General features: G+C 42.4%; 1 protein-coding gene across 3 annotated transcripts in view; it reads right to left on the reverse strand.

Moving 5' to 3' along the window:
* The window catches only part of DOCK10 (dedicator of cytokinesis 10), a 225,609-nt gene that overhangs the window by 111,176 nt on the left and 90,767 nt on the right, over positions 1–23,666 (reverse strand). For all 3 annotated transcript variants that reach the window (XM_065410869.1, XM_065410867.1, XM_065410868.1), the window contains 5 exons: positions 21,316–21,405; positions 12,406–12,488; positions 5,097–5,169; positions 4,665–4,793; positions 4,248–4,382 (listed from right to left, as the gene is read on the reverse strand). In XM_065410869.1, the coding sequence (XP_065266941.1) occupies positions 4,248–4,382; positions 4,665–4,793; positions 5,097–5,169; positions 12,406–12,488; positions 21,316–21,405 (510 nt within the window). The remainder of the gene's footprint in view (positions 1–4,247; positions 4,383–4,664; positions 4,794–5,096; positions 5,170–12,405; positions 12,489–21,315; positions 21,406–23,666) is intronic.

Below are 23,666 nucleotides of genomic sequence, written 5' to 3' on the forward strand. Positions count from 1 at the left end.
AAGACTCCCTCCTTTCTGCAGTGTGGATAGCTCACGAGTACAGTAACTCCTCACTTAAAGTCGTCCCGGTTAACGTTGTTTCGTTGTCACGTCGCTGATCAATTAGGGAACATACTCGTTTAAAGTTGTGCAATGCTCCCTTCTAACATTGTTTGGCAGTCGCCTGCTTTGTCCACTGCTTGCAAGAAGAGCAGCCCGTTGCAGCTAGCTGGTGGGGGCTTGTAACCAGGGTGGACCGGCAGCCCCCCCATCAGCTCCCCTAAGTTCCCTGTGCTGCAGCCGCCCACCAGGCTATCAATTGCCCTGGCTACCAATTGCAGCTAGAGAGACTGGCTTCCAAAGATGGACAAGACGTAAAAAAAAAAAAAAAAAATCTAGGGATATAACCAAAAGCTCTGGACAGCTGACAGAAAAGCTGGTGATTGAGGGAGTAGGCAAGAGTCAGAAACTCAGAGCCTGTGGCCAGAAGCTGGAGATTATGCAGGTCTAATTCAAAGGTGTCAGTCTCCTGCCCTGTTCTTTTAAGATTTAGACCAGAATGCCAGACATCTCTTAAAATCCACTCTTCTTGTGATTTCTGCTATCATGGACTGCCTCTGAAATGGACCTGGAAAAGGGACACATTCTGATGTTGGATGTGACCCAAATCCAAAACTATTTTGGTGGTATGGGTACGGGGGGCTAACTCTGAAGTTCTGATTGAGGCTTGTCTCTAAGAAGAGCACACAGTCACAGCAAACTGGAACAAAACATTCCTTCTTAAGCCTTCTGAACATTGAGGCACTTGGCAAACTCATGCCACCAATGGGGCAGCACCAATTCACAAGCACAGATGAAGAACATAAAACATCACCTAACAACAGAGAGTTGGTAATTGACAGTAACTAAACAGCCCTGAATGCACTCTCTCACCACACATCTTCAAAATAAAACATCAGTTAGATTCGTGATATATCTTGATCTCGGAGATAAAAATCCACGCTGTAGACAGCATATTGGGCCCCATTTATTTATTTTAAAAAGCTTCTATTTTAATCCTTTCAGAAATAACAACAGGTGAAAGGCTTTACATTACTACAATAAGCTATATGAAAGTGACTGGTTTTGGCTTTTGGTATGTCAAAATATCAATATTCTTCTGTAATCTTTCATTTTCCTCCAGCAATTATGTTGTCCCCCAAGGAACGTTTCATTCTTTTCCACAGATGTATTCAATGGCTCAATCTTCAAAGACACATAGCCAAATCATTTTGCCCACACAGTGTGTAATAAAAGCAAGCTTTACATGACTGCAAGAATTGCAAAAGAATGCAATAACTGTGGAGATATGTGCTTTGTATGTGCACTACTGCACACTTACTTGGTATGGGCACTGAGAAATTTAGCAATTTTGTATTGTATATTTGATACTCTTGGCTATAGCAGGGAATGACTAGCTTACTCTTGAGTAGCAACGTTTTTATTTTTCACTGTGGCGGGAACGTAAAGGTTGTTTGAATCATTATGGATCTGCCCTGAAGGCTCTCATGAGGGGCACTGTTCTCTCTCTCTTCTTGCTCAACACGTAGGTGCAGGGGGAGGGTAGCCTGGTGATATTGACTGCAGTGCCTCCGATGGAACTCAGCCTGCATCACTAGCTCATCAGACCCGGATAGTGCAGTTGACTGCCTTTGACCAATGTCTACCTGGGATTGGGGTTTACATGAGGGCCAGCTGACTGTAACTCAGACTTGACTGAGATAATTTGCCTGCCTTCTGATATCCGGGTAGCAGCGGTTGTCCTTGGCCTGGAGCCTGGGGACTCGCAGGCTTATGTAGAGGCTGCAATACATTTAAGGCCTCATGCTTTATTTGGTTTTATTTATAACTATAGATGTTTTATATTTTTTTCTGGAGTGGGGTGGATCTGTCAGGATTCCCTCATTCAGACTGAAATCCACTTCAAGACCTTCTGCCCAAGCCTTTACACAGATAAAATGTACAGGGATTCCCATATTCCCAATCAGGGACCGCTGTGTTAGACTCAACTAGCAAGGCTGCTGCCCCTCCATGTCACTGGAGTCTCACAATGACAGATTTCATTACGTCTCTATATGCCTGTCCTTATACTGCCTTATGCCAGGCTGGTACAGAGAACCAGTCTGCACTGCACATGGACAACGGATAGCCATTGTAGCGGGGTGATCACCTGCTCCTGCCCGGGATGGGTTAAAAGTAGCCCTGGGGAGGGCTGTGGCTGGGAGAAAGCAGCTACTAGGCTGATTGGGGAAGCAGCCGCAGCTGGGCCACGCCCCAATCAGGGCACAGCTGGCCCTATAAAAGGCCAGTGAGCCAGGAGCTGGCAGAGTCTCCCTCTAGCAGAGGAGGGAGATGGACCTAGCTGCCCGAGTCCTAAAGGGTACTAGAGTGAAGCAGGGCTGGGGAAAGGCCAGAGGAGATGGGGAGCTCCAGGCTGGCAACTCCCCAGGCTGCAGGGCCCGGTCCTAGGCCCACAGAGGTACTGGGAGGCAGAGGAAGGCAGCAGGTCCGAACCCCCTTGCTTATGATGAGTGGCTTTTACACTACAGGGAGCGGGGGCTTGGTGATGACTGGCAGTAGCCCAGACTGAGGCAAAGTGGGGATTAGAGGGTTGGGGGTTCCCCAGAGAGGGGAGACCCAGAGGCAGAGTGTGGGGGTATTGCCAGAGGGCAGCACCCCAGACAAAAGGGCACCGGGGTCCTGGGAGGGACACGGGGGCCAGCGGCAGCGGAACACCGTCCTAAAGAGGGCGCCCCAAGGCTATGAAAGAGCTAATTCCTGAGACGACCAGCAGGAGGCACCGCAGGGGTGAGTCCCACACGTGACAGCCATCTGCACAGCTAGTGCAACTATGTGGGCTGAAGTGCTATATGGAACTTTGAGCTGGCATTTGTCATCAGGGTGAATTCCATCCACTTTCTGCCATTCTTTCCCACTTCAAAGGCCCTGTGTCAAAACAACCTATCCTTCCAACCACGAAGAGCTACAGGTGGTCAAGGACCTCAGTGAGTCAGCCAGAAAGGTTTGTTTCAGAGCAACTCCAAACTGAAGCTGTACTGCACTCTACTCCAGAAGCTGAGCTGCCTTTGAAACATTCCCAGCCTTTCCTGATTCAGGAGTAATCGACCAGAGATATGTGCCAAACTCAAATCCCTCTACATGGCAGCATGATATGCTAGATCAACCAGGGCAGTTTCTTATCAGAAACTACTTCTTGTCAAGAAAAAGAAATCAGATTGAAACACAGGAAAAAGTAGTTGGCGACAAAAGTAGATTTTAAAGACGTAACCTTCAGAAATACAACCACAGATTTTCAGTGCAAATGTCTTACCAAGATATCAGTCTAGGGGTACGTATTCACTACCCGCCGTATCGGCGGGTAGCAATCGATTTATCCGGGATCAATATATCGCGTCTCGTTAAGACGCGATATATCGATCCCCGAACGCGCTCACCATCGACTCCGGAACTCCACCAGAGAGAGCGGCAGTAGCGCAGTCGACGTGGGAGCCGCGGCCATCGATCCCGCGCCGTCTGGACCCAGGTAATTCGATCCAAGATACTTCGACTTCAGCTACGCTATTCGCGTAGCTGAAGTTGCGTATCTTGGATTGATCCCCCCCCCCCAGTGTAGACCAGCCCTAGGACTTTAGCATGGCTGCCCTCTTTAAGATTCTCCATTATCTCAGTACTTATCAGAATGTTAGTCCCAGATCCTTCAGTGGCATCCACACAGGCTATGCCTCATGCTAGTGTGGAGTTCATTGCAGTCAGTGGGATTCTGCATAGATGTAAATGTCTTCCCACATAGATCCTACTGCAGGACCAGAGCAGTTTAGTTCATTTATGTGTATCCATGTCTGCTTGTAATACTACTATTTCTATACAAAACATCCTGGTTTTATTTCTGTCCTTCTATACTGGTGTAAATCAAGAGTAACTCTCTGGAATCAATGGAGTTACAAATGAAAATGAGGCCAGTATCAGACATATATATATATATATATATATATATATATATATATGTTCTCATAGTTGACCTGCATCATTCTCATTTGCCTTTTTTTTTTTTTTACATTCAATTCTCTCCAATAAAAGGTGTAGTTAATGATATAAAGCCAGGTCCATTAAGAGTGTTCCACTAAAGATAATTGAGTTTACAAACATTTACGTAAGCTGAGGATTGGGCCCACAACGTCATTCCAAAATAATAGAATGAAATGACTTACCTGCACAACCCCCGTACAGGAATCCAAAAATATACATCCCTTTGGTTCCTTTGATATTTTCTCATCTTTGTAAAAATTCATAATGTATGAGTTATCCGACAACTGTGTCAACTGGAAGTAGCGCTTTTTGAATGACTACAGTGAAAACAAAAACACAATTGCTGTACTGCAAATTGTTTTCATAGATATTTTATTCAAAGGGTTTAAACAATACACCATTGCTAACTGCATTTCAACTGTGCTACTCTGCAGACAATAGTAACATCCACTTTACTATCATTTAATGCAATTTAAACAAACCTAATTTGAGATGAAAACAGCTAAATGACAATTGAGAACATCAGCACCCCTGCTGGGGGGAGAGTGTGGAGGATTAAAGCCAAACAGAACAAAGAAAGAATAACGATGTCCCCTTACCCGAACAGTAATGCTATTGTTTACAGTACTGTTAAAATTCCCTTTATAAAGCCAGCCAGACTTGAAAATTCCTGTTCCAAATCCTCCACCACCGCCGCCACCTTTTGAAGACGAGTGGGATGTGGTATCCTGTATAAAAGACATCATTAGTGTTGCATTGACTTGCTTTTGTGAGTTTAAGACCAAAGGGAATGATGCATTTGAATATCTGCTTTCTCTTAACAATACAATCTTCACATTCCTTTCAAAAATACTTTATTAATTCTCCTGCTGGGCACATGATGACATAAGAGACAAAGCTGTTTCATTAAATACAGAGTTAGCTAATATATGAAACATTCCACAGAAGATAACGAGACTCTGTTATCATTACTTATTTGATGTTAAACGGATAAATAACTCAGCAGTGGGGGAAAAAATCAATATGCTTACTTCATCTTTATCAACATCTTCATGATCAATTTCAAAGGAATGTGAAGGCAATTTCTCTGGTCTATATTCATTTCTAGGGTAGGAAAAAAGCTTATTAATGTTCAACTTCATAACTGGAAGAGAGTATTCTTTTTAATGTGACTGCTCTTTTGAGGATGCTAACCTTCCAGGACACCTTCAAATATATCTAATGCTGGACTGCTCTGAGCTTCTGTAAAAAACATCTTTTGAAAGTGTAGTCCTTTTTATCCCTAGCTGAAATCCCTCTGATCTTTGCTTTATAACCGGTAAGCACAGTCAGAACCCCAAATCATCAAGGATTTTGGATCACTCCCCCCCAAAAAGAAGCATCCCAGCTAGAGCTGGTGGAAAGAGTGGATCAACTGCTTCACTACCATTTTTGTGAAAACCATTATCCTTCTTTCATCTGAAACGTTCAATATTTGATTTTTTTCACCATATCCAATCTCAATACATTTCCCTCCAAATATTATGACTTCTCCACACTCAAAGTTGCAATGATGCTGTGACGGGTTGGATCACAGAAACCCCCTTGGGAGCTGCCACCTGATGTGCAAAGACTACCTCTGCTCCTGTTTTCCCTGCCAGCTCAGGACTCCAGCACCCTGTCTTGCTGGGCCAGACTCTCCCATCTGCTCCAACACAGACCCAGGGTCTGAATCACTTGCCCCAAAGCTGCAAGTTTACCTGAAAACAGCTCACAGAAGTGTGCTTGCCTTTAGCATTCAGATGCCCAACTCCCAATGGGGTCTAAACCCAAATAAATCCGTTTTACCCTGCATAAGGCTTATGCAGGGCAAACTCATAAATTGTTCGCCCTCTATAACACTGATAGAGAGATATGCACAGTTGTTTGCTCCCCCAGGTATTAATACATACTCTGAGTAAATTACTAAATAAAAAGTGATTTTATTAAATACAGACAGTAGGATTTAAGTGGTTCCAAGTAGTAACAGACAGAACAAAGTAAGTCACCAAGCAAAATAAAATAAAATGCGCAAATCTATGCCTAATCAAACTGAATACAGATAATCTCACCCTCAGAGATGCTTCGGTAAGTTTTTTCTCAGACTGGACACCTTCCAGGCCTGGGCACAATTCTTTCCCCTGGTACAGCTCTTGTTGCAGCTCAGGTGATAGCTAGGGGACTCTTCATGATGGCTCCTCTCTCCCCTTTGTTCTGTTCCACCCCTTTATATATCTTTTGCATAAGGTGGGAATCCTTTGTCCCTCTGGGTTTCCACCCCCCCCCTCACTGGAAAAGCACCAGGTTAAAGATGGATTCCAGTTCAGGTGACATGATCACATGTCACTGCAAGACTTCATTGCCCACTTGCCAGCACACACATATACAGGAAGACTCACAGGTAAATACAGCCATCTGCGGATAATGGTCCTTGTTAATGGGAGTCATCAAGATTCCAAACCATCATTAATGGCCTACACTTTACATAATTACAATAGGTTTCAGAGTAGCAGCCGTGTTAGTCTGTATCCGCAAAAATAACAGGAGTACTTGTGGCACCTTAGAGACTAACAAATTTATTAGAGCATAAGCTTTCGTGGGCTACAACCCACTTCTTCGGATGCATCCGAAGAAGTGGGTTGTAGCCCACGAAAGCTTATGCTCTAATAAATTTGTTAGTCTCTAAGGTGCCACAAGTACTCCTGTTATTTTTATAATTACAATAGGCCCTCAGAGTTATATTCTATATTTCTAGTTTTAGATACAAGAGTGGTACATTTATACAAATCGGATGATCAGACTCAGTAGATTATAAGCTTTGTAATGATACCTTACAAGAGACCTTTTGCATGAAGCATATCCCAGTTACATTATATTCACTTATTATCATGTTTTTATAAAACCATATAGACTGCACAACGTCATAGATGCTTCATGTATTTGCCTTTAGAATGTGGAAGGTGCTCAGACATCTTATTGATGAGTGCCATGAAAGAATTCAGTTCTCTAAGTGGCTAAGCACTCTGGCTCTGATCAGGCTAATCACTTATGCATGCACTTAACTACGCACATGAGTTGTCCCACTGAGAGCCAGATAACTCAGCACCTTGCAGGATCAAGCCCTAAATAACAGTCAGCCAACCACACAATACACCTTGATGGATGTTTTTAATTCGAAAACAAAGTAATTTAAATGTTTGTTGCCAGCAAATGGACACATTTAAATTGTTTTAAACTTGTCCAAGGTTAAAGGTCATCACCTTGGAAACCTCTTTGACCATTAAGAGGCAAGCTATTAAAATGGTCACATCAAGCCCCATTATTAGTATAAAGAAAAATGTATTTATAGAATCCACACTATTACCGAGCCATTTAAACCCCTCCACAAAATACTAAACATGGAACTTGAAACAGACTTAAAAACAAACAAACAAGCCAACAATAATCAAAATATTAAAAGAACCAAACTCAAGTAAAAGTTCAGGAATAACATATCCATTAGTTATTTCCTTCCCTAAGGTCCTCAGCCTGGGCTAACTTTACCCCCAAACATATATCTCATATCCCTGCCTCACATAACTTGAAAGACTTTTTGCAATAACTGTAGTGCAATTTTTAAGCATGGTCTGTGAAGGAAAATAAAAGAAACAAAACAAAACAATTTGCTGCTTGTTTTTAACATTAGCAAACCAGTTCCTGTCGAGGTTAGAATGGCCTATTATAAATGAAGTGGTAACGTCACAAAAGCCAAGAGAGTGAAAGTGGAGCAACTGAGACAGTAAGAGTGTTCTTTAATCAGACTGTTTAAAACTCTTTTTTTTCTTCACACCTATGTGACTTCATTGACTAATTAACACTTTGAATAAAGATTTAACACCTGTCAAATAAGGTGTTAGTCTTCTGAATAAACATCCCGGAGAACTCCAGGAGGTTATCCATTCTAATCAGGGAAGACCAGATTCAACCTTCCTAATATTTCTAAAGTAACAATCACGCTCTAAAACCAAAATAAACAAAGCTTTCAAGCTTTTGTACATTATAAAGCTGGGTGGGGGAAGAGGGAAAGCAGAAGCCTAATTTTTTTCAAATGCCTTGCAGGTCTCTTAAGCAATAGTCTCAGCACCTTATTAAACAACTCCCACTCTTACTCACAGGAGTTCTGAGTTTAATATGCTGTTCAGTCCTGAAAATTTACCATTAGATGTTCTTAGAGAAATATGGGTACCAAATTGACTAAAGAGCTTTCTCAAATGCAAATGGCTAGCAAGATTCAGACACATTGGTTCTGGCTAATACATATTCCCTTTAGAATCTGATGTACTAACAGGACAGGTTATTTCCTTATTGAACTAAGTAATAATTATTATTTGATTTTTTTCTTTTGAGAAAGAACCAAGAGATCAAAAGGATTCCAGTACTGTTACATCTTTAGATAAAATTCTTAAGCTTCTGCCCAATTCCTACAGTCGACAGTGGAGTTAGGCAAGGGGCATGTCAGTTGCTGTGGCCCTGCTTGTTATTGTGGAACAGGGTGTGTGTACAGCAGGAGTAACTGCTGCTGTGAGTGAGCTTTCCCCAGCTCTTCGGGAAGCATTGTGAATGCTCCTGCCAACGCAGGCCAGCCCTGAGTGGATGCAAAGGCTATGCCACGCTAGTACCATCTAACCCAAAGACGGTGGGGCCTTGCTCCCCTCTGCACCAGATAGCAAAGTCAGTAACATGTCTCCTCCATGCTCACTAAGAAAAAAAGCATAATAGAGCAGAATATGCACAGTTGTGCAAAAAGAGGTAGTGAGGGAACAGACATCAAAGCACCATACAGTTTAGCTGGTGGAAAGGTCTGCAAAAACCCTCAAAGAAGGAACATATCCAGAGGAAAATTAGTGTTTTACGTAATGTCATTTCATACTCAGGGGGCTGAATTAATCCCCAGTGTAACATACTGAATTCAGTGGAAGTTCACTAGGGATGAATTTGCCCCAAGTTTCTACTCCAGGCATTGTATCACCAAATTGCAACCACTTCCCAGTAGAAAGTGCTATTTTCAGAACAGGGAAGTTTTCAGCCTGTTGAAAAGTGCTTCCCTATGCAGCTATCAATCTATATCATGCATGAGTGTGTGAAATGACATAAACTGCCCTGAGGGAAGTGAGGACCTCATAGAAGAACTGGTTGTAGGGGACAACTTTGATTCGAGTGATCATGAGCTAATTCAGTTTAAATTAAATGAAAGGATAAACAAAAACAGATCTACAAGTAGGGTCCTTGATTTCAAAAAGGCAAACTTAAAAAAATTAAGGGAATTAGTTAGGAAAGTGGACTGGACTGAAGAACTAAAGGATCTGAATGTGGAGGAGGCTTGGAATTACTAAAGTCAAAGTTGCAGAAACTATCTGAAGCCACGCATCCGAAGAAGTGGGTTGTAGCCCACGAAAGCTTATGCTCTAATAAATTTGTTAGTCTCTAAGGTGCCACAAGTACTCCTGTTATTTTTGCGGATACAGACTAACACGGCTGCTACTCTGATATCTGAAGCCTGCGTCCCAAGCAAAGGGAAAAAATGTAGGGAAGAGTTGCAGACCAACCTGGATGAGCAAGTATCTCAAACAGGTGATTAAGAGAAAGCAGAAAGCCTACAAGGAATGGAAGATGGGATGAATCAGCAAGGAAAACTACCTCTTGGAGCTCAGAAAGTGTAGGGAAAAAGCCAAGCAGAGTTGGACCTTGCAAAGGAAATTAAAACCAATAGTAAAAGATTCTGTAAACAACAAGAAAACAAGGGAAAAAGAGGGATCACTAAACACTGAGGAAGGGGTGGACATTAAAGATAATCTAGGCATGATCCAACACCTAAACAAATACTTTGCCTCAATTTTTAATAAGGGAAATGAGGGGCTAAGGCAGAGGTGGGCAAAACTACAGTCTGCGGGCTACATCTGGCCCGCGGAACCCTCCTGCCTGGCCCCTGAGCTCCTGGCCTGGTAGGCTCGTCCCCGGCCCCTCCCCTGCTGTTTCCCCTTCCCTGCAGTCTCAGTGCACCGTGCCGCTGGCACAATGCTCTGATGGCGGGGCTGTGAGCTCCCGGGGCAGCACAGCTGCACCCGGTGCTGTGTGCTGCGTGGCTGGCTCCAGCTGGGCGGCACGGCTGCCTGTCTCGGTACTCTGGGAGGCGCAGCTGTAGCTCCAGGCAGCCTGGTAAGGGGGCAGGGAGCAGGGGGGGTTGGATAGAGGGCAGGAGAGATCGGGGTGGTGGTCGGGGGCGGGGCGGTCAGAGGGCAGGGGTCCCGGGGGGGCAGTTAGAAAGGAGAGGAGGGGTTGGATGGGGCAGCGGGGGGCAGTTTGGGGTTGGGGGGACAGAGAGCAGGGGGGTGGATGGGGCAGGAGTCCTGGGGAGGCCGTCGTCCCGGGGGGGGGCAGGGAACGGGGGGGTTGGAGGTGCAGCCTACAAGGGTCACAGTATGCGATGCTCTAACATGATATAAGCAGATGCTGTTCAGATCAAGTTGGAGCAATGTTTGGCATGATGTTTTGTGGTTTGTACCTCTGTACTAAAAAAAAAAAAAAAAGTCTGTCTGCAATTGGCCTCATTCGGTGCAAATTAGGTTAATTCTCTTGTCCAAATGCCAGTGGAGCTATCAGTTGGGCAATGTTTGGACAGAGCTGATGTAAATTTTCTTTAGAGATTCAAAAGACTGTACACTGAAATCTCTCTCAATCATTATACTCTGTAATATAAGCAAAATGTTCTGGTTTTGACAATAACCCATTATATGGAAACAAGACAAGAAGACCCCATAATATCCCAGGTGGATGTGAAAAATAGAGAACTGCTGCAAGCAGTGTCAATAGACTAACATAACTCCATGGAAGACAATGTACATACTGACTACAAATTACTTTCATGCAGAATAATGCAAACTCCATATAAGAAACAGTTCAGCATGTTGCACATTTCATAAGAGGGACAGTACTTGCAAACTTGGACTGCAAAATGTTGCATTTTCAATTTCCTCTCCTGAGCAGACAGACCATCATACAAGCTGTCCCGCAGAGTAAAAAGTTACCTAAACACAACTACATCTAAGAACTCTAATTAGTGTCACTCTTCTCCTTTGCCTCTAGGATTAACACACTCTCTGTTCATAGTAAGATTAATATACAAGAGAGGAATTGTAGATACAAAGGAAGGCTTATAGTACATGACTTTGTGTGCATAGCATCTGAAGAAGACTGTAAGAGACAATCTTAACATTGCTACAAGAATGGATTCAGTTTGTACCACCTCTCATCCTTAATCCAATCAGTGTCCAGAGAATCAATTCCTGTTTGCTATTTCTTGCTCTTTTTACAATCTTTTTTACAAGAATGCAGTATCACAATTTTAATGCCTCAAATTCTGTGAAAGATGGAGTTAATGTTCATTTCGGTATTCTGTAATTTAATTTGTTGCTCACTATAATGATCCCTAATTTAAAGCATAAGCTGCTTGTTGGGAAAACGTGGTATTGGGAACAACTGCACATGTATTATACCTAGAAGATGAAGAATTTGGCCCAAAGACTTTCATTTCTTATCCCTGAAGTCAAGGAGCATGATTGTCCTCTCATTTTACATCACTTTTACACTGTTCTTACTCCATTGACCTCAACAGAAATACTCCTGATTTCCATCAGTGTAAATGAGAAGAGAATCATGCCCAATGGCTGCAGAATGTCAGTTTGTTTTATGAGAATGGTTATAATGAAAACATGAATTTATTTTGTAACCTACATCTCATGGAAAAGTTCACTATTCACACAATGACCAAATACTGAAAAAGTAGAAGACCACTGGAAGCATGCAAAGTGTTTGTGTGTGTGCACATACACTCATTATATGTATTGGGCCAGATTTTGAGCTCATTTACTGTGGTGTAAACCCAGAGTAACTAAATGATCAATGAAGTAACTTCAGTTTTACAGCAGTGTAACTGACAGGAGAATTAGGCCCAGGTAAAATAGTTATGACATTTATGTTTTTTTTAATAACAGTAAAAAGCCAGATTTGTCTGTACTAATCAGTACTTTGCATATACAAATATTAATAATACAAGAGTAGTCATTTGATTTGAATTTACATTAAAAGTGGTTAGTAGATATGTGAAGGTGTTTGCTCAGGGATCTTTGTCTCTTTTTTTTTTTTTTTTTTAAATGTGGCCCAGTATGTTTATGGTAAAACAAATAGGGAGCAGGTACAGGATGGGGTAAAGTGGAAATATTTACATGACTCAGCGAAACAGTACCAAACTGGGAGAAGAAAATGGAGAACTAGTGAAGTTCTTACTGTGGTAAATGTCGAAAATCTCCTGAATACTTTTCATATTTGTAGTTCACAACATGCCACTGAGAATTGTAATATTTACAAGCCTAAAAAGAAAGGAAAGAAATAGATTATTTCAACTTATTCACACTCAGGGAAGGATCCAGAACAAAGAAACAACTCCAGCAGAAGCACATATTCTTTTGTTTAATAGCTTGGTACTGCTATTCTTAAAGGAAAATCAATTTCATATTTCTTGGAGTTTTAAAGCACTATTTCGCATTTAAATCAAAGGTGATGTTTTTTAATTCACTCATGTGCGCGGAAGCAACCTAAAGTAGATTACTGACTTCATTCTCCTGCATCATGGAAGGATTTATTAAATTATTACTATATCACCTTGATAGATTGGTACTTCTGTGTCCCTGAATATCTCCACTGACATAAATTATGTCTTCCCTTTGCACCATGCTTCATTACCTAACTTCCACAGTAACTAGACTTAACCTACTACCTAACAAATTCTCCCTGCTACAGTTTAGGTCCACTACTTCTTGTTCTGTCCTCAAGGACTGATCCTTATCCTCTTTATAACATCCCATAATGTATTTCTGGACAGTTATGTCTCACCTGAGTTATATTTTTTCATACTGAATTTCTCCAGTTCTCTTAACTTATTTTTTAAACCTTTTGTCAGTTTTGTGACTCTCTTCTGAACTCTTTTTAATATGTTCATGTCTCTTTTGAAATGTGGTGCCCAAAGCTGAATGCAAGTTGTATTTGAGGTCTATTCTGTGTCAAGTAGAACAGAATTACTGTATTGCTCATTTTTATAGAAAATTATTAATGTGGTAAGTATGCCATGATGTCCTTAGTCGCAACAATATAACATTGTTGAGTCATATTTAATTTATAAACAACTATCATGTTACTCATTTTAACAAAGATTCAAATTGCCAAGGCAAGAAAATATTGGTGGAGAGGAACAAGAAATCTGTATGTTTATTGGTAGCCTATAAAGTTGCAACAAGGAGAATGGAGCAGATTATATCATAGACTTCTGGAAATTGTGGTTCTAAAGCACACTGTAGGGATTAATAATTGTATAGTATGTTAAAAAAATTACCCCACTATTCTGTCATTATGAGCAAGCTTGGTACCTTAGTCAATTTATTAGAGTTAAATGGTATGTTAATGGACCCATGCTACTGGCTCCTTGACCACTAGACCATTCTTCCTCTTCTACAGTTACTAGCATCTGCAGATAAAATAGTTATGGCATTTATGTTTTTTAATCATAGAAAAAAAGATTTTGGCTGTACTAATAACTAAGACCCTGATCCTGCAAAGCACTTCAGCACAGGTTTAACTTACCCACTAAACTTTCTAATTATGTCTGTTTATCTGGTTATCGTCCTGCTCTCCTTATTCTGATCTATCTGTCAAGCTCAACGGGACTACTCACATGCATAAAGTTAAGCAGAAGTGTTTGCAGGGTCAGCCACCTAGAGTTGGCCTTTGGGGCCCATAAAGCCCAGCACCAACAGTCCTCTTGTTTGGGGGGCAAGAAGAACTGGACCTATTTATAGTGAGGATACCTATGCTATCCAGATACTGATAGGTTATGACTCCCATCATTATAGTATCGGCATGCCCTCCGAGTACTTAAAAAGACAAACAGGGCTGCCATCTGCATCACTAGACTCTGTAACTGCAGGAGTGGCAGCACAGTGGAGATCGCTTAATACAGGCAGCTGACATAATGGGACTTAGACCTTGCCCTCCGTGCACACCCCTTCAACAGCAGCAGCGGCCCCCTTAGGTGGGACAAGAGAAAACATAGGGAGAAGAGAAAGAGGGAAGGAGGGAGGGAGACACATCAGTGGCAGGGCATGGAGATGAAAGGGAACCACAGGAAAGAGACAGTATGAGGTGGAGGGACATTTCAGAGTGGGGAGAGGGAGGAGAATGGGTCTCATGGAAAACAGAGGGATGGAGATGAGAGAGAGAACTGAATAAGAGAGAGAGCAAAGGGGCAGGGGAACAGAGAATGCAGGGAGTAAAAGCTTGACAGAATGAAATTAGGAGAAAATGGACAATAAAAAGACAGAAGGACAAAATAGATCAGTGAGACTAAACCCCACTCCAAGGAATGTTCCCGCCAGGACCTCTCCACAGCCAGTCCTCGCTTTACAGTGGTGTCACTAAGTGTAGAGCCTTCTGTACTCACGGACAGGGAGGGGAGCAGTCAGGCTTTGGCCATTAATATGGAAAATAATATCACCCTTCTGAAGTGAGGTCTGATGATCTTCTAAATTGTGGGTGGTATTTTCAAAAGGGCTCAGCATTTGCCTAAAATACACCCACTGAAGTCAATAATAAAACTTCTTAGCAGATGTGACCACAAATAAAAACAAAAACAAAAAAAAACCCACAAGCCAGGGACAGGATCATTTTAAATTACTTTTTTTTCCCATTCTCTTTTTGATTTTACGGTATATGCAGAGCCGGCTCCAGGCACCAGCTTAACAAGCCGGTGCTTGGGGCGGCCAAGGGAGAGGAGCAGCACCTTCGGCAATTCGGGGGTGGCAGGTCCCTCACTCCCTCTAGGAGCGAAGGACCTGCCGCCGAACTGCCGCAGACGATCGCGTTTTTTTTTTTTTTTTTTGCTTGGGGCGGCAGAAATGCTGGAGCTGGCCCTGGGTATATGAAACAAAATTACAAGGAAACAGCTACAAATTCATGAGCTGTCCCCTCCCACATAAACGCTGAATGAAATATAACAACATATGACATCCAAATCGCTACAGTAATAGATTCATTCTGAATGCACAGGGCGAAATTCAGTTCTGATTTACACCCCACTGAATTCAACGGTGCTGCATGAAAAAGTGGGAGAAAATGTGACCAGATCATACAGGCAGATAGGATCATATATTATGGCTTAAATGATAAACAGACAGACTAATGCAATCATTGACTTTAAATGGTAACAGAGGACGCTCAGCACCTTGTAGGATCACAGCCCAAACCTGAATATGGCACACTGATATCAATGGGAATTTTACCATGGACTCCAATGACAGCAAAATCGAGCCCTTTCTGCAGATTCACAGGTGGACAGAAACAAACTCACCATTGTGTTTCTGTGGTTTAAGCTTTAGTTAAGTCAGTCTGGTGACCATCTGGGACATAGTAAGTAAATATTTGCATAGGAGCAATGTATATACTGTATTACATGAGCCAGTGAAAAAGATCATTCAGTGAATTGGATCAGAATAAGTGTAGACCCGCTAATTCATACTTCATACACTGTCTATTTGAGACACAAAAAGAAACTGAATCCTTTAAAGAAAGGACTGATTTTTCCTGTCCTACTTTCATTACTGATTAGAATACGTAAAAGATGCAATCAATTCATGTAAAAGGGATTCAACACAGGAGTTTTTTTGTTAACATTATAGGCTCTTTACTGATGTGTTTAAAAATAGCCATGAACAATATATAGAGCAGGCCACAATGTTTTAACTTATTAAATATAAAGGTTTCTTGTGCTTCTTCAAGAAGAGACTAATCAAAATTAAAATATAAAGGAACAAAAAGCACATTCAAGTAACATTCAGAGAAATCACAGAGGCAAGTACATTTAGAGCAATGGCTACTCCTTATCTCTAGCTAGCCTGTTGTGGTTAAGAATTGCCGTCTGTTATAAACCAGAATGGGTTGAACATTTGCCAACTGAACATTTTTCCACCAGAAAATACCAAAACATTTGTATTGATTTCATCAACATCTTTGATGGGTAATTATTGAATTATGGAGGGAAACACACAAGATGCTGTTGATCAGAAGGATGGAACCCTTCCGCAGGAACAGCTGTGGCCCTCAGGACAGATACAGCTGCCTCCTAACCTTGATGGAGAGTCATTCCAGAGGTATATTTAGCCCTAGTAGGGCGAGGAGGAGATTAATTATGGGATGGGGAAGGGTTGGCACTCATTTGCATCAGCTCTCTTGTTCCATCCATCCGCTGTCAGCCCTTCAGGCTTTGAAGCCTTTCCCCACCCCCACCCCCACCGCCTTTCCTTGCTGGCCAGACTTTCCCCTAGAGAAATCATCCTGCAAAAACTCAGCACCTGCAGCTTTCCAGTGTTTGTGTTGGTGGTGACAGTGTGATGGCTGCCACAGCAAAAGGGGCACTTCATAGGGTAGCCATGTTACAGGTTTGCTCTGCAATGCAAATTAACATTTTGAAAAAAGGAAAATGAAATAAGAGAAGCAGAACTGAAGAGAGTACCTAGAAACCCCTTGAAAATGGCCAGAGTTCCCCTTTCTTTCACAGTTTACATTCTCTTCAAGATCTCTGCAAGCTTGGGGAAGGAACTTATATAATCATTCGTTTATTATTAACAACAACGTGGAATGATCTAGCAGTTTTTGAATCCTAAAGTACCTTACACACGTATTAGATGGATAAAGGATTATGTAACTTCATTCACCACTTAAATTCTGCCATCTCTGAGGTGGAAAGCAGCAGCTATTAAAACAGTGAAGGGCAACACTAAGAAAGGGTTTTAAAACCGGAAGCAAAGAACATCATACTTAAGGGAAACTACACAGGGATTCTGGAAGGCAGAATTTACTAGCATTAACTAGTTTGGAATTTAGCCAGCACTCTGAGGTTACTCCCTCTACTCATATGAAAAGCATGATGCCATCTCTATTGGCCAAAAGCCATCAGGAGGACCTCAGTTTTACAACTCTCCAATTTCATACAGCTCATATATAAAATAGAAATTAGTGATTGAGAATCCTAGATTTTACCAAACCTAAAAATTAAAATATGCAATTAATTCACAATTTTAATAAACTGTTTACTTCTCCAAGTACTGTAAATGTAGGCTGTAAGAGAGCCTCAGTGCATTGGTGGCAGTGTACTGATACACTACTTCTTTAAAACATTGAAAACACTCAGCTTTTGAACCTGAAAAAATCTTCAGCACGATGGATAATAAAGCCTTTGATTTATTTTAGATGGTGACACTTACCAACTTAAGGTTCTGTTTTAATTTGACTTTGAAATTTAAAAGAACGAAATGAGTGTGCAGTGTGTATAGTGGACAAAATAGCCTGAGTAATTGACTGCACTGATATAGAACCCCTTTCAATAATTATAAAGAGAGTAGTTGTAAAGCTGTTACTTCTTTAGTGTTAAGATTAATAAAGCTCTTGGTTTAATAACCAAAAACATTTACAAGTCCTATGGAGATATGGTACAATACCGTGCATACAGAAATCCTCCACGGTGAACGACTTGGGTACTAAAGGACAACTGAATATTACCCCATTTTTGCAGTTGGGAAGCCTATATTGCCAGACTAAAAGGACTACTCATAATATTCTTACTACAGTAGGTATGTTGAAATAAACCACATAAATCTACTACATGAAATTTCAATATTAAGGATATAATAGTTATTATTACTTCACTTTGATATACTGCCTTTCATCTGAATGGATCTCAAAGCACTTTAAAGAGGATTTTTATGGATTGTAAGGCTAATTACAGTCATAGTTAAAATGTAGCCACTTCTGAGGTGGAAGAAGAAAGCTATTTTGACCCAACAACTCTACAAAACAAGCTTGATTTTCTGTTACCTTTCAGAATTAGTGACATCTGTGCAGAGTGTAAAATGTTGCCATTCTGACATGGCAGCCCTCTGCACATTCACTAGACAGGGGTAAATGACTCCACAAGGTACAAGACAAAGGAGAATTGAACCCTTTACGTTTGTTTTAGGAGAAGTATCACTTGTAATCCAGTGGTATTTTTATACTCTGTGGTTTATTTACCCAAAATTTCTTTATTCAAATATGCTGGTTAGATTTTGCAGATGTCACTTGCAAGGTGTTATCAGCCACTGTGTCCTGTTAATACTTAGTTTCCAGTTCTCTTATGAATCTCGTTTGTCACAGAGTTATAAAGGAATCACTGGACAAAAAACTGCATTTGGAAGAAATTAAGGATAGCTTTTAATGTTACAGCTGTGCTGGGGTGAAGAGCTGGCAGGAGCTGGAGGTATTCTGGCTGCCGGAGGTATTCTGGCTGAACCAAAGCCCATTGAAGAAGTCTTTCCATTGACTTTAACGGGCTCTGGATCAGACCCTTAGTGCTGAAGAAGGCAGCATGCTTCTGGGAATGTTGGGGAAGTACAGAGTAGAGCAGCTACTGCTATAGGCATTTAAAAGGTGCAACATGTGCACCATCCACTTTGGTAAGACCTGGATGGGACCAGAGCTCAGCTCCTGTCTTTGGGGAGTTCAGTGTGACTGGCAAAAGATCTCCTTAGGCTCTGGGTCCTGATCCAATGTCCCCTGAAGTTCCTTGGAGCCTCTCCACTGGTTTCTATGGGCAAAGGATTCAGACCCAAGGTGCACAAGGATTGGGAGTGCTGCTACCCATTGCAAAGACTCATAAGCTGGAGAAGCTCAACCCACTTCCTCACCAACTTGCACCATCTTCCTTCCTCCCTTGCACATGATTCAGAACCAGCCACACTCTTTCCCTTATCAGACAGGTGGTCAGCTCCAGCACAAACACTCCTCCCAAAATATAACAAGGTGATAGCTATCATTTTTAGAGAGAATATTGGTGTCATGTTTTGTGGCACCTATATTGTGGCAGACAAGCTGCAGGGGAGTCATAACAGATTTAAAAGTAGCCATCCTTCAACAAAAAAACTTCAAAAACAGACTTCAAAGCGAGAGCAGAGCTACAATTCATTTGCAAATTTAACATTTAATTTGGGCTTGAATAGGGACTGGGAGTGGCTGGTTCACTACAAAAGCAATTTTCCCTCTCTTGGTATTGACACCTCCTCATCAATTATTGGCAGTGGATCACATCCACCCTGACTGAATTAGCCTTGTAAACACTGGTTCTCCACTTGTAAGGTAACTCCCTTCTCTTCATGTGTCAATATATTTATGCCTGCTTCTGTAATTTTCACTCCATGCATCTGAAGAAGTGGGGTTTTTTACCCATGAAAGCTTATGCCCAAATAAATCTGTTAGTCTTTAAGGTGCCACCGGACTCCACATTGTTTTTGTGGATACAGACTAACACAGCTACCCCTCTGATACTCATTGCCATTAAGACTATATCCAGCTTGGGAGAGAAAAGGGCTCACTCATAAATTTGTCCTGTGGCCCTTCATTTGTAATATATCTAGTGAAATTATGTGTAGAATGGGAAGGGAATATTTACATCTTCATCTTTTATCTTCATTTCCAAGAAGAAGAACACCCTGGCTCCAGAGGACCTTTGTGTTATGCTCTTGGAGGAGTAAGGAGACGATTGGATATTGGTAATTATTTCCTGCTTGGACCTAATTGACTTTATATATGTTTTGGCTTTGAAACATGAAGCGGAACACATGTATTTCTATTTTAAAATTTAGTTGAAAGGCTTTAACCTACCATTGTTCCATGCACAGCACTTCCACTGCAGTCCTAAGTCTCTAGTGCTGTTTTTTCCCCCCTTGTTCTACTGCTCTCTCTTATTCTTGGCTCTCTAGTGTTGCAGAGAAGGCTTAGGATTTTGCCAGTTTGTCATTAGCACCTCCTTGGAGTATTCAGCAGTAATAATTCCCAGATACTGTGCACTGCATTCTATTTTTAGACTGCATTTTCTGAGCACCGCAATGTGGATAGTGTTGGCTTTACAATTTGTGGAGCCTCAAACTACAGAATAGACAGACCCCACCCTGCCGAAAGGAAAAGAAGGGAAATAATGACTTGCCTCATCAAGCCCTATTGTCAGAATTGGAAAGGTGGCAGGGAGAGAAGGAGTTTGAGCTGGCAGCGAGTTTCTAGTCACACAGATGGAGAGAAAAATAGGGTCAGCTTGTAAAGTGTTATGCTGCATGGGAATCTATCAGCCAAATTTTCAGGCTGGCCTCTGAGTTTATTTACCTACTTTTTTGTGTGCAAATGAGTTTTCCTGCAGAAGTATATATGCAGCCATGGTGCATACGAAAACAGACAATGCCAATACAAATTGGGATGTGTAACTGCCTCCTCTGGGTACAAAAAGCAAGGCACGCATACATTTTAGGGCTATGGTTATTTGTGCATGTAAGTAAGTAAAACCATTGCATGTAATTTGGAGGCTGGCTGAAATTTGGTCCCATATATCTGTATTTCTAATATAAATGTCAGGCCACATTGTGCCTTCTTTAGCACACAGTGGAAAAGTTGCAGGGAGCTGTCTACCTCTTGAGCTCCTGTGCAAGAGGCAGCCAGAATCTCTCTAAGACAAGCTACAGGGGAGTCATAAAATCACCAGCAGTGTTTGAAATCATGCATCTCTCCTGCTCTGCAGCCTGGGACCAACCGTGCTCCTGCTTGCATTCAAGTACCTGGGAAGCATTCTGCTTGCATGTGTACCATACAGGTGCAATGCCTCCAGCCACTGCCAATAGTGCAGAATCCCTCCTCCTCATTCCTAATGTGACCAGCTGATAGGGCCACAATATAGGCCTTAAAACAAAATAAAGATGAAACAAGATCTCACTAGTGCTAAGAGTTCCCAAACGTTTTGCAAAACATCTAATGTTTTTTGAAAGGATATAAATATTTGTGAAGTACAAAACTCCCCAGGTTTTGCTAGCTCCAGAGTTCAGTGCTCATGTTAAGAAATGTGCCTAATACAAAAGGATCAGCTATGCAGGACTAAAACAATGACATCTGAGAGGCAAGTGCAATACAATTGCAAGTTTTCTAGATGCAAACCAGGCCACCAAAAAATATCATACTGGTTAAAAATGTGACTAAAACAAAAGAGAAATCACCATTAGACTCATATAATTAAACGTAACAAAAACGGTGATTGGACTTATTTAAAATCAAGGAGTACAGATGCTGGATATTTACCTCTTTAACAAATAAATTTTCTACATTTTGTTCTGCATCTTCAGGTACAGATGGGTACAGAGTTCTCATTTCCCATGCAATTGTGTCTGTCTGACAAGAAATAAAAACAAAAGATTTAGTCAGATCAACAAACAATTAAAAAACACTATAAAGAATTAAAGGCATGCCCATAAAAGGGTTAAGAGACAGCATTTTTGCTGATGCCTACTTTCTGCTGGCTTCCACACCCCTCACTTAGACAGTACTGCAAATAGCGTGTATCAGCTGAAGCAGTCATTGAACGAAAGGCACTGGCGTAGGTTTCTGGGGAATATGGGGTTTGCTCTAGGTGGGCCTGCTTCAATCTTTTAAATCCTTGTTCATCAGTGACTTTAAAAGGAAAAATGTGTTTTAGAATTTTTTAACCTTTTCTCCACAAAAAGTACACTACAAACCCAGCTGTGCTCCGTGCCCCTCTCTGCTCCAGGGCATGGAAGGAGGCAAAGAAGTAGGGAAATGGACATAAAGGGTTTGAAATTCTTGGAAAGGAGCAGGAGGGGCTTTCAGACAAAGAGTCCCAACAAGCCGCAAAAAACCCTCCATGTGACAACTGTAAGATTGGCAAGAGAAAGGGGTGTTGGATCAGAGAGGGAGGGATCCAGGAAGTAGCTACTTTATGTAGCATCCCCATTAGCAGCCCAGTGAGAATCTTCATGGACTTATCATGGGTGACGGGTACCATAGGCCGGTCGATGCTGTGCCTCCCCAAACAGCCTGGCATGGCCCCAGCCATGCTCTGCCCTAGGCCCCCTCCTGCCTGCTTCCAGTTCCCTTCCTGCTCTTCCATGGTGGAGAGACTGGGATAGGCAGGCGGGGGCTGTTGCTTGCAAGACTTGGGGCTGTGGGCACTGAGGCACGTCGTGCTGCCTGCCCAGCGCTCCGGGGCTGGAGTTGGGTGCACTGGGACCGCGCTGCCCGGCGCTGGGGTAGGGGCGCTCCGGTCACGCCACCCGCTTGGTGCACAGGGATGGGGGTGCTCTGGCTGCGCAGCCTGCCTGGTGCTCCGGGGCAGGGAGCACACGGGGGGGCTGGTGGCCTCAGGGGTGTGTGCTCTGTGCTCCGGTGGGGGAGTGGGGCCGAAGGAGAGGGGCGGGGCCTCAGGCAGAGAGCCTCTCCCAATGGCTCGTTCACCCGCCACCCATGGGGTTTACTGATACTATTTAACTTCCTTTTCACAGCTTTTACCATTCTCAGGGGAAATGGGCATTGCACAGCTGTGGTAGGGACCTGGAGTGAGTTGGGCTGTCAGGACCAATGTGGCGAGCAGAGTGAAGAAGCGGCTCTCCAGACAGCTACCATGAGATCTGCAAGGATGGGCTAGATTTCCTTGTGTTAATTATTAGGTTCTACCTAGTTGCAAATGCTCACACTGCCCCTCTGCATGACTGGGAATCCCTCTTCATTGAGGGAAGGGTGAGGCAACAACTGTAAATTCACACTTGCAAGACCCTGGGGTACTTTTTCCACATCCTCAAGTTAATCCACAGATCTGTCCCATTGGTTTTCTGTAACTGGCATGGTGGACCAGATTCTGCTCTCCATTACCCGGGGGTGAATCTGGAGTGATTCCAGTGAAGTCAATGGAGCTACTCAGCTTGAAAAAGAGACGACAAAGGGGGGATACAATGAAGGTCTATAAAAGCATGACTGATGTGGAGAAAGTAAATAAGGAAGTGTTTTTTACTCCTTCTCATAACACAAGAACTAGGGGTCACCAAATGAAATTAATAGCCAGCAGGTTTAAAACAAACAAAAGGAAGTATTTCTTCACACAACGCAGTCAACCTGTGGAACTTTTTGGCAGAGGATGTTGTGAAGGCCAAAACTATAACAGGGTTCAAAAAAGCACTGGATAAGTTCATGGAGTATAGGTCCATCAATGGCTATTAGCCAAGATGGGCTGGGATGCAAAACCATGCTCTGAAGTGTCTGTAGCCTCTGTTTGCCAGAAGCTGGGAATGAGCGACAGGGGATGGATCACTTGATGATTATCTGTTCTGTTCATTCCCTCTGAAGCACCTGGCATTGGCCACTATCGGAAGGCAGGATACTGGGCAAGATGGACCATTAGTCTGACTCAGTATGGCCTTTCTTATGTTCTCCATATTTACAGCAATATAACAAAGAGCAGAATCTGACTCAGTCGCTCAAATTCTACCCTCAGTTACAGGGCAGCACAGGGTGTTTGGGGGCAAAAGAGGGGACTGCGAGCAGTGGATTATGCAGAATCATTGCTCAGTATACCCTGAAGTGGCTCGCAGCCTCTGCTACTTCAAATTTTGGAGCATTTGTTTCATGGCCTGATTCCAAGT

This window comes from Emys orbicularis, chromosome 9 (assembly GCF_028017835.1).
Source record: "Emys orbicularis isolate rEmyOrb1 chromosome 9, rEmyOrb1.hap1, whole genome shotgun sequence".
Lineage (NCBI taxonomy): Eukaryota > Metazoa > Chordata > Testudines > Emydidae > Emys > Emys orbicularis.